We start from the raw sequence: 11,708 nt of genomic DNA on the forward strand, positions 1-11,708 counted from the left end.
AGTCTAATTTGATTCGTTGAAAGGTTCTAAATATTATCTCATTAACACGGGTGTGAAATATCTAAATTGAATTTAACTATTCTTAAACGTTGATTAACTGGGTAATTTACATAGATATGATAAATCATTTTTTCACCTATCAGTATTTCGTCGGTCTTACACCGCGCATCTCCTTTACCGGAAGTAAGATGGCTGTCGAGGTGAAAATGAATTTTGAGAAACTTCAAACTGATTTGGAAAATCAGGAACTAGAGGTATTGTTATCACATGAAAGTCGGCACATATTTACAATGTATTTCAAACTCGTTGACATGCCATGTTGAAATTCAAGGCAAAGGTGATAATGAAAAAGCGCTGTTGTGTATTCATGGCCATTTTATGAAATTCATCATGTTGATTCGACAGATTATGAACACGATTAACACAGGCTGCCTAACATTATCCCAGGGGCCTTAGCCCATATTAGATTTTCCGAATCCCAGTGTTATATGTTTCTATTCGTGAATACCGTGGCCTCATTAAGCATGACTTGCCATGGTAAGCAAATACGCCAAATACAGGAAACAAGAAACATATCCAAATATAGACGTAATAGTGTAGTAGGCGCCCTCTAGCATGTCTAGTAGGCTGCCCAGTGACAGTGGAGTTTGCTTGGAATAAAGTGTACAATCTTATGAAACAACAAACTGGTATGGCTTTACGTTGTGTAATAAGAACTTTATAGAAGATGGTTCTGTGATCCAGGTGGTTGGCCACACATGTAAAGTACATAGGGGTTCTTGGTAGGGAAGAACAAGACATCAAGTCCAAAATGTTGATACATTTAAGAAATAAAAAGGTTCTAACAGATTAAAGGGTTTTATCAAAACAAACAATCACTCCAGACATGTTCAAACGAACAAAGCTGTATTTTGAAAGAAAAAAAGAAGTTTTTTTAGTTAATCCATGACCTGTGACCATGTCAAAAGGCAAAATCATGCAGTTCTCTGACTGTATAACCCATCAGCTAGCAACCAGTTGGAGCATCCCTATCATAAAGCCTTGGAAAATATACCGGAAAATACAGCTAACCATGTGGTAGTGCACTACCATGACTACTGCACATAAAAACCCTGAAAGATAGGAAAATACTTGACAAGCTTGATAACCCAACAGACTAGACAAGGACCAAACTTACATGAGCAACAAGAGAATCCATGTGCTACAGGCCAGTTAAAGAAATTATGTACATATGTTTGTCGAAGTAGTAACGAATGTGCACTATGATTGAAAATAGGACTTATTTCTAACATTCTGTACAAGAGGAATAATATCATGATGATAAGAAATCTAACTTGCAAGAAAGTAGATTCCCTGTCACTAGTGAATCAGCCATAATCTCACGCCTTCTGCATTCTGCATTATGTTTGGATTTTGGATTGAAATATCTTGATAGCCATGTTCCTTTTTTGTGCTATCAACACATAATAAACACATGTCAAATTGTTAGCATCATGGTCAACAGGTTGGAAATATTTCAAGAATTAGCTTGATGAAATGAAACAATTTATTCCACTTTTAATCACAGTGATGTAAATCTTTAAACAATGAACTTGAATGAAAGTATAAATTGAATATTTTGATTTTCTTTTCATCATGTTGATGGTATTTAACTTCTGCATAGGCTCCAGGAGGAGTTGCTTCCTTTCAAGTGTACGGGCAGCTGTTGGGGCTCTATCTGCTCCACAATGACACGTAAGTTGCCAAGTGTGTTACACTCTACACATTGCTTGTGAAGGTAACACTGTTTAAACTTTAACATGTTCAAAGACACACTGATATTTCATATGTTTATATTTCTAGTGATTTTTTCACGTGATCAGTGTTTAAGTCTTCAGGGGGGTTCCATAAGACACCACAAACAGAGTGTGTTTGGTGGACATACTTTACTTACTTGACAAGATGGCGGTAAACCCGGAGTTGTGATGTCACACACATGACGTTATACACAAATGCTGGTAGTAGTGAGACTACTTGTCACAATCGGCGTATGTTATTTGTGTTGCTAATGCAGCCTGTGTGGCATTTAACATGAAATTGACAATGACCATGTTGACTAGTGAATCATGGATTTTTTCTAGTCACCATTGTGTTACAACGTATTTCAAGTTAGAAATAGGTTACAGTAACACTTGTAATCAGTATCCAGTAAGACAATATTATTTTTTTCAGGTGTAATGCAAAGTTCTTATGGAAGAGAATTCCACAAACAATCAAGTCGGTGAGTTGTCAGTAATTATTTGGTTGAGAAGTCTTGATTGTTGCTCCAATATATACTTTGTACACCTACTGCATACAAGCTAAAACATATTCCCTGTTCTAAGGCAGTTGAATTTGCTTAATTTTTTTTCGTTATACTTTATAAATAGTTCCAACAAGTGAAAAGCACAGGTATCACTCATAGCAACCAATCTCATTAAAGTCAGATCATAGTTCTCGCTATCGCTAAACAAAGATCTGAGGACATCCCATTATGGGTCACATCAGAATGACCTTTCATCCAACCAATCAAAGCGTCACTTACCAGATCATGAAAGTGACAGTCTGAATGTGTTTTCTAATCATGCAACCTCGAAAACGTTAACACGGCGTATTCCGAACGACAGTTATGGCCCGTACGACTGATTCCGTCAAAATTATCGTCTATCTCTCACTTCCGTGGGATAAACGTTTGAATGGAGGAGGTGTTGCACAGTACGTGGGAAGCACTGCCATACAATCTCAACCATCTATTAGACATTCCAGAATGTTTCGTTTGTTCAGTTAAAATTTTAATCGAGAACTGTGTCAACATATTTTTCAAACGTAGTCTGAAATGGAAGTCGCCAGGTTGAAACAAGTGCTGTAAAGCTCGAGAAAGCTGCTTTCTAATTGGCTTGTTAGTCATTTCAGTGGTCGGTCAAAGTTTGCGAAAGGTCGTTCTGACGTGACCCGTAATTGGATTGGATCAGATCTTTGTTTTGCAGCGTTGAGAACTTAGATCTGATTTTAATGAGATTGCATGGAAACAGAATAATATGTGTGAATTTTGTTGTGTGATGTGTCATTTGTAGGCTAATCCAGAGTTGTCCAGCATCTGGATAATAGGCCAAAAGATGTGGCAGCGAGATTATCCAGGAGTGTATGAGACTGTGAAGAAGGAATGGTCGGAACCCATTAAACCTGTCATGATGGCTTTGTTTGGTAAATAGCATTCTTCAAGTTCTGTTGTCATGTTTGCAACATAAAACTTGTACACTATGAAGCTGTTTCAGGCCCAGCAACAGATTAATCACTGCACGTATTTGGTGATAAAATAAAGAAAGATAAAACAAAAGTTAGAAAATTCAACCTTTAACATTGAAAAGTTCCTTTATATTTTGGTGGGTATAATGTGTCTCACCCAACACTGACAATGACAATCATAATAGTTAGTCTTCTTTTGTAACTTATTTAATTAATAGATTTATTTTCCCAAACAAAAGACTCAGCTGTCAAAATGATAATTCAATTAAAAAACATATAGGGATACAAATTTCAGTAAAATTAGTAAAAATATTTTGAGGGAAGAAATTTAAGATATAATCATTTTATTAAGCATTTTTTAATTTCGGGTTTGGTGGTCATTAATTCCATATTCCTGCACTAAAATGTATTACAGCTGATGAGAGATAATTCTACAATTTACTATGGCGGAATCCTTTAGAGACTACACATTGCAGACATATATGGTCCCCGTGAAGATCTGATTTGGAATTGGTCTTCAGCAACCCATCCTTGCCGTAACAGGCGACTAACCATGCTAACGGGATCGGGTGGTCAGGCTCGCTGACTTGGTTGATGCATGTCATTGTATCCCAATAGCGTAGATTGATGTCCATGATGTTAATCCCCTGGATTGTCTGGTCCAGACTCGTTTATTTACAAACCACCGTCATATAGCTGGAATTTTGCTGAGTGCGGCGTTAAACAACAAACAAACATATATGGCACAACAATTGACAAGAATGGAAATTGGAATTACTTGTGTTGGATAATTGTATACTGGAGAATGAGATAATTTTGTTGTGGTCTCTTGAATTGTCTGTCAACTGCATTACAATATAGTTTTGACATATTGTATTGATGTTTGTTTTCATACTGAATTTTAGAAGCTGCAAGAAAGCGAGCATTTGAGTTGGTTGCACTGGCTTACTCCTCCATCAATGCTGATGAACTGTCGTTATTTGTTGGCCTCCCTGTCAACGATGCAGTTAAAGGTGAGTGAAGCTATTTCAGCCCACCTATTTATATACTGTATAAGGGACATGGCTGCTTGAAAGAAAGTGGCTATCTCAGGCTTTTCTGTGGGTTATTAATAAATATAATTAATCACTGTTAAAATCATTATAGTTTTTTCAACTAGCCTACAATTTTGACTTGTTCTGAATGTGATTCTACATTACTGTGGTGACAACATCATCTAACATAAAAGTTGATGCTGTGGCCTTACAGTTTTTGGTGGTACATATCCAAGATAGCCAATTATTAGCTATTCTCTTACTCACCAGCTGGGGCACGGGTGGCCCAGTCGTCTAAGGCGCCGTGATTCAGTGCAGAGTTGCCCTGTGTTCCCTGGGCACGCCAGAATCCTATGATTGTGGGTTCGAATTCCGGTTCGCCCCGATTATGTTTCTAGGTTTGTCAGCACCATACCCATGCTCGTCTGAGACCTGCATCACTTCGGGCTTTCCTCCCACTTAAGCTGACATGCCTTGATATAACTGGAATACTGTTAAAAGCGGCGTTAAATCCAACTCACTCCCTTACTCACCAACTACATGAATCCTCCCTCACATAGTGAGATAACATTTCAGTAGGGGTGTCACAATAAATCGAAATATCGATATATTGCTATTAGTAAGCACTGGAAGTCAATAAATCGATCGTTAAATCAGTTTCCGATCAATAGTATCGATTTCAGTTAGGTTTATATTATTATATTTATTATTTATTACTATTTATATTTACTGTATCATGCGATTGAGTCACCAAAACATGCTCACGAACGCACCCAAGTGAGGATTAGAGTTAACTGCCCTTGATGCTTAGCAACTGATCTTTCTTAAAGTAAAATGGTGGAGGGTGACAGTCAAGTGGAGTTTGTGACAAACTTGGGTGGAAAATCGAGTGTTTGGAAGTCTTTTGGCTATGTTAAAGAAAATAACAAGCTTGACAAGAAACGTGTTGGATGCCGAAAGTCCATCTAAAATGATACACAGAAAACTATTGATATTTATCGTGTCTGTGCATGAGCCGTGTTAAAATGTCAGAACAAACAGGATGAAGGAATCTCTGTTTTATATCCAACAGAACAGAACACAGCTCACTTGAAGTTATAATTTTTAACCATTGGTTGTACTCATGGAAGGTCAAATTCATTTCCCCCAAACCGGATTCTGGATTATTATCGGTTATGCAAACCCACTCGGATCCCATTGTTCTCTTAATCCTCTGGCAATTTCCTAATTTGAATTTTCACAATAAGTCAACCTAAAACGCTACCCCGAACGACTAATGGTCGGACTAGTATGAAGACACTGCCTGCCTCATGTAGTGTGATTCTTACTTTTCACTGTGTTTGTGTGAAATTCTAAATATTCAATGTGGCCTGGCGAACAAAAGATTGTTGTCTTGTGTGAATGATTCATTTAGACTTGTTCTAGTACAGTGTTTGAAAAATAAGTGCCTGCCCATAGCCACGTGGCAAGTAGATTGTGTGTCGGGCCTGTAGTTTCAAATCTGTATGCATCCTTATGGTCAGCAGTAAATATTTGTGTCGATTTATTTGTCACTATAAGCTGCAGTTGTTTAAATGAGGACCTGAAGAGTTTAGTCAGGGCCTGCTGCTTCTAAATTCTCTGCGTCCTGACTGTTCTTGTAGTAGTATCAGATTTAACATTTTGTTGTTTGATAGGGATTTATTGCCCAATTTCATATAGTTATCTTGCTGGGTTATTGCAAAAATAGTACTTTATGCGAAACAAAACAGGTTAAAAACATGGATCGATACATGATTGGATGTAGGTTCATGACATCAGCAAATTCTCATACACATGTGTTGTATGCATACAGTGATTGAAATTAACTTGAAACGTCAGCTATTTGATCAAAAGTAATGATAATAACATAATATGGACTTCCCCTTAAAGATTAAAATTCTAAAAGGATGCCTTTGACAAACAGACCAACTGAGCTGGACAAGTTCCTCTTTCTATCCATGTGTTCATGTTGTACATCTCTTCTACAGCTGCAGTAGCTGAGGGGTGGGAGGCTGATGCTCAGACAAGGTTCCTTATTCCAAAGAGGAAAGGTAATCCCAATATTGTTTGGCATGTCAGATGGCCATGATAGCAAGTTAAAATATCAAAAGTTAACATCGATGGCAATGACCTTTACAAGGGCTCCCCTCAGTGTCCTGACTTAAAATTATCTCTGCCTTTTCATGACGAGTATTTATTATGTTTGTGCACTTCTTCATAAACGTCTCCATTTCAGTTCCTCCTCCGTGCCACGCCCCGCCCAGTGAGCACCAACTGGCCGTCTTAACAGACTACGTGTCTTTCCTGGAGAACTGACCAGTTACAGGACAGTGTGTGAGAGGGGAGAGAGAGAAGGTAACGGTTCACCCATTGTGCGGATCTTATGTATGTATTAGTGGGGCCCACGGTGACAAATAGGTGGGGGACTCTGGGCGGAAACCAATTTTATGTAACAGGTACTTCTTTTTATAAACCATAAATAAAAAAAGAGAAAGAAAAGAAATAATGCAGGGGGATATAGTCATCATATGGTCTCTCAGTCCGTCTGTCTGTTCTGAGCATTGCTTGAAAACTGTGAAAGAATTTTCATTCAACTTGGTACATGTATTAACTAAGGGCTGAAGTGATGCCTTTTGATATTGTGGGGGCCAGGGGAATTTGTCATCTTTTGATGATTCTTGTTTAACAAAGCATCTGGAGGCCACAGCAGCTGTTCTTATAAATGAGTCACAAGTCTGAAACATATTTGATATATATTCAGTTCAACCACCGTTCGTTTGTTTCTCTGAAATACTGACGAAGTTTCGTATTGTAGTAGGTGAATAGTAGCTACGGAATGAATCAGGAAAGAAATATTGCAGTGAAGCCACATAATTGAACATCATTCAGTCAATATGATCTGAAAAGATGTAACTTTGTTGTCCAGACACTGAGACAGATCCTTTGTCCTCAGTCTTTAGTCAGCATGGATGAATATATAACTTTGATGGTCCCATGGACATGATGTTAACAAGGTGTCACTGTATTTCATTTGTCACTTTTGATATTTGATGACAAAATCAGATTTGTGAAATGAGAATGGGTTTAGATTCTTCACAATGTGTAAAACAGGGAAACATATTTTGTGGGTACTTTTTTAAGTTCCTGAGTGATGCAACAAAAAACTGAAATATGTGCACCTAAGTACCCCAAAGTGGCAGAAAAGTTGAAAGTTCAGTAATAGGGAGAAGCGTAACATCACACAGCTGCAATCCCCATCAAAAAGAGGTCTGGGGCATCTGAGCTTGTGCAAAAGGACATCAGTTAATCTTGGAAATCAAGTGATGCACCCTACATGGTGCCAGCCTGGGACCCCACACATTATTACTGGAAATCTCCAGGAAATCTCCGAATCAGTCGCAACCTGCTAAATGTAATTGTTTGATGAGTGAGATGTACGAGAGTCTACCCATGCACATGATCTACTCTGGATTGTTTCTTTCAGTTGCTATTACCAAGATGGAAACACAGGCACGTCGTCACGGTCCCAAAGAAACATGTGGAAACTTCATGTTTCCCTTCCTGTAACAGCAAGGATAGACAAGACACTCATGCACTGTGTTTTACGTTTCAGGCTTAACATTTAGTTAGAAAATATATGGAGTCATCTAACACCTTAAAAGATTCCAAGTGTTTCCAGAATATATTCACATATTTATGAGACATTTTGTGCAACAACTACACTGACTCATGTATCAGCTGTGCTATTTTGAGAGAATGTATGAATGGTTTTGTAAATAAATTTATCAAATATCATTGCTGTTTGTTATTGGAGGGGGCAGTGTCAGAGTGGTCAACAGCCCTTGAATTTGCTGTTCGTGGCAATCACACATCCGGCCAGATTACGATTCTTGGTTTATCTTCCCGGTGCCCCTGCTCATGGTCAGAATTAAGTTGTATTAATGTCCACAAGTTGCATCACTCATTATGCCAGTGCTGGGATGTACTGTTAAACCCACTCCCTGGTCTTGGAGTCTTGAAGTCCACCTGAGGAAAGTGATAGAACTACAGAGTAGCCTGATGACCTCATGCACCAACACTTGTCAGTTGTCAGCCCGATGGCATGATGGGCCGACAATACAGGTAACCCTGGTCGGCCGATAATACAGGTCACCCTGATGGCATGATGGGCCATCAATACAGGTCACCCTGATGGCATGATGGGCCATCAATACAGGTCACCCTGATGGGCTGATAATACATGTCACCCTGATGGCATGATGGGCCATCAATACAGGTCACCCTGATGGGCCGATAATACATGTCACCCTGATGGCATGATGGGCCGATAATACATGTCACCCTGATGGCATGATGGGCCATCAATACAGGTCACCCTGATGGGCCGATAATACATGTCACCCTGATGGCATGATGGGCCATCAATACAGGTCACCCTGATGGGCTGATAATACATGTCACCCTGATGGCATGATGGGCCGTCAATACAGATCACCCTGATGGCATGATGGGCCGTCAATACAGGTCACCCTGATGGGCCGATAATACATGTCACCCTGATGGCATGATGGGCCATCAATACAGGTCACCCTGATGGGCCGATAATACATGTCACCCTGATGGCATGATGGGCTGACAATACAGGTCACCCTGATGGGCCGATAATACATGTCACCCTGATGGCATGATGGGCTGACAATACAGGTCACCCTGATGGGCCGATAATACATGTCGACCTGATGGCATGATGGGCCATCAATACAGGTCACCCTGATGGCATGATGGGCCATCAATACAGGTCACCCTGATGGGCCGATAATACATGTCACCCTGATGGCATGATGGGCTGTCAATACAGGTCACCCTGATGGCATGATGGGCCGTCAATACAGGTCACCCTGATGGCATGATGGGCCGTCAATACATGTCACCCTGATGGCATGATGGGCCATCAATACAGGTCACCCTGATGGCATGATGGGCCATCAATACAGGTCACCCTGGTGGCATGATGGGCCAACAATACAGGTCACCTTGATGGGCCGACAATACAGACACCCTGATGGCATGATGGGCCGTCAAAACAGGTAACCCTGATGGGCCGATTATACATGTCACCCTGATGGCATGATGGGCCGATAATACAGGTCACCTTGATGGGCCGATAATACATGTCACCCTGATGACATGATGGGCCGTCAATACAGGTCACCCTGATGGCATGATGGGCCGACAATACAGGTCACCCTGATGGCATGATGGGCCGATAATACAGGTCACCTTGATGGGCCGATATTACATGTCACCCTGATGACATGATGGGCCGTCAATACAGGTCACCCTGATGGCATGATGGGCCAACAATACAGGTCACCTTGATGGCATGATGGGCCGACAATACAGGTCACCCTGATGACATGATGGGCCGACAATACAGGTCATCCTGATGACATGATGGGCCAACAATACAGGTCACCTTGATGGGCTGATAATACATGTCACCCTGATGACATGTTGGGCCGTCAATACAGGTCACCCTGATGGCATGATGGGCCGATAATACAGGTCACCTTGATGGCATGATGGGCCGACAATACAGGTCACCCTGATGGCATGATGGGCCGATAATACAGGTCACCTTGATGGCATGATGGGCCAACAATACAGGTCACCCTGATGGCATGATGGGCCGACAATACAGGTCACCCTGATGGCATGATGGGCCAACAATACTGGTCACCCTGATGGCATGATGGGCCGACAATACAGGTCACCCTGATGACATGATGGGCAAACAATACAGGTCACCTTGATCGGCCGATAATACATGTCACCCTGATGACATGATTGGCTGTCAATACAGGTCACCCTGATGACATGATGGGCAAACAATACAGGTCACCTTGATGGGCCGATAATACATGTCACCCTGATGGCATGATGGGCCATCAATACAGGTCACCCCGATCACATGATGGGCCGACAATACAGGTCACCCTGATAACATGATGGGCCGACAATACATGTCACCCTGATGGGCCGACAATACAGGTCACCCTGATGGCATGATGGGCCGACAATACATGTCACCCTGATGGGCCGATTATACATGTCACCCTGATGACATGATGGGCCAACAATACAGGTCACCTTGATGGGCCGATAATACATGTCACCCTAATGGCATGATGGGCCGACAATACAGGTCACCCTGATGGGCCGACAATACAGGTCACCCCGATCACATGATGGGCCGACAATATATGTCACCCTGATGGCATGATGGGCCGACAATACATGTCACCCTGATGGGCCGATAATACAGGTCACCCTGATGGCATGATGGGCCGTCAATACAGGTCACCCTGATGGGCCGATAATACATGTCACCCTGATGGCATGATGGGCCATCAATACAGGTCACCCTGATGGGCCGATAATACATGTCACCCTGATGGCATGATGGGCTGACAATACAGGTCACCCTGATGGGCCGATAATACATGTCACCCTGATGGCATGATGGGCTGACAATACAGGTCACCCTGATGGGCCGATAATACATGTCGACCTGATGGCATGATGGGCCATCAATACAGGTCACCCTGATGGCATGATGGGCCATCAATACAGGTCACCCTGATGGGCCGATAATACATGTCACCCTGATGGCATGATGGGCCGATAATACAGGTCACCTTGATGGGCCGATAATACATGTCACCCTGATGACATGATGGGCCGTCAATACAGGTCACCCTGATGGCATGATGGGCCGACAATACAGGTCACCCTGATGGCATGATGGGCCGATAATACAGGTCACCTTGATGGGCCGATATTACATGTCACCCTGATGGCATGATGGGCCGACAGTACATGTCACCCTGATGGCATGATTTGCCGACAATACAGGTCACCCTGATGACATGATGGGCAAACAATACAGGTCACCTTGATCGGCCGATAATACATGTCACCCTGATGACATGATTGGCTGTCAATACAGGTCACCCTGATGACATGATGGGCAAACAATACAGGTCACCTTGATGGGCCGATAATACATGTCACCCTGATGGCATGATGGGCCATCAATACAGGTCACCCCGATCACATGATGGGCCGACAATACAGGTCACCCTGATGACATGATGGGCCGACATGCATGTCACCCTGATGGGCCGACAATACAGGTCACCCTGATGGCATGATGGGCCGACAATACATGTCACCCTGATGGGCCGATTATACATGTCACCCTGATGACATGATGGGCCAACAATACAGGTCACCTTGATGGGCCGATAATACATGTCACCCTAATGGCATGATGGGCCGACAATACAGGTCACCCTGATGGCATGATGGGCCGATTATACAGGTCAC

General features: G+C 42.0%; 1 protein-coding gene across 1 annotated transcript; it reads left to right on the top strand.

Moving 5' to 3' along the window:
* Nucleotides 1-151: 151 nt before the first annotated feature.
* On the top strand, nt 152-8,114 carry LOC124149226 (COP9 signalosome complex subunit 8-like). Its single transcript, XM_046520674.2, has 8 exons — nt 152-254; nt 1,664-1,734; nt 2,212-2,260; nt 3,093-3,222; nt 4,170-4,277; nt 6,308-6,370; nt 6,556-6,674; nt 7,804-8,114. The coding sequence occupies exons 1-7, from the start codon at nt 189-191 to the stop codon at nt 6,633-6,635; spliced, it is 567 nt and encodes a 188-aa protein (XP_046376630.2). The 5' UTR covers nt 152-188; the 3' UTR covers nt 6,636-6,674; nt 7,804-8,114.
* The last annotated feature ends 3,594 nt before the right edge of the window (nt 8,115-11,708 follow it).

This window comes from Haliotis rufescens, unplaced genomic scaffold (genome assembly GCF_023055435.1).
Source record: "Haliotis rufescens isolate VD_foot unplaced genomic scaffold, xgHalRufe1.0.p SCAF_4, whole genome shotgun sequence".
NCBI lineage: Eukaryota > Metazoa > Mollusca > Gastropoda > Lepetellida > Haliotidae > Haliotis > Haliotis rufescens.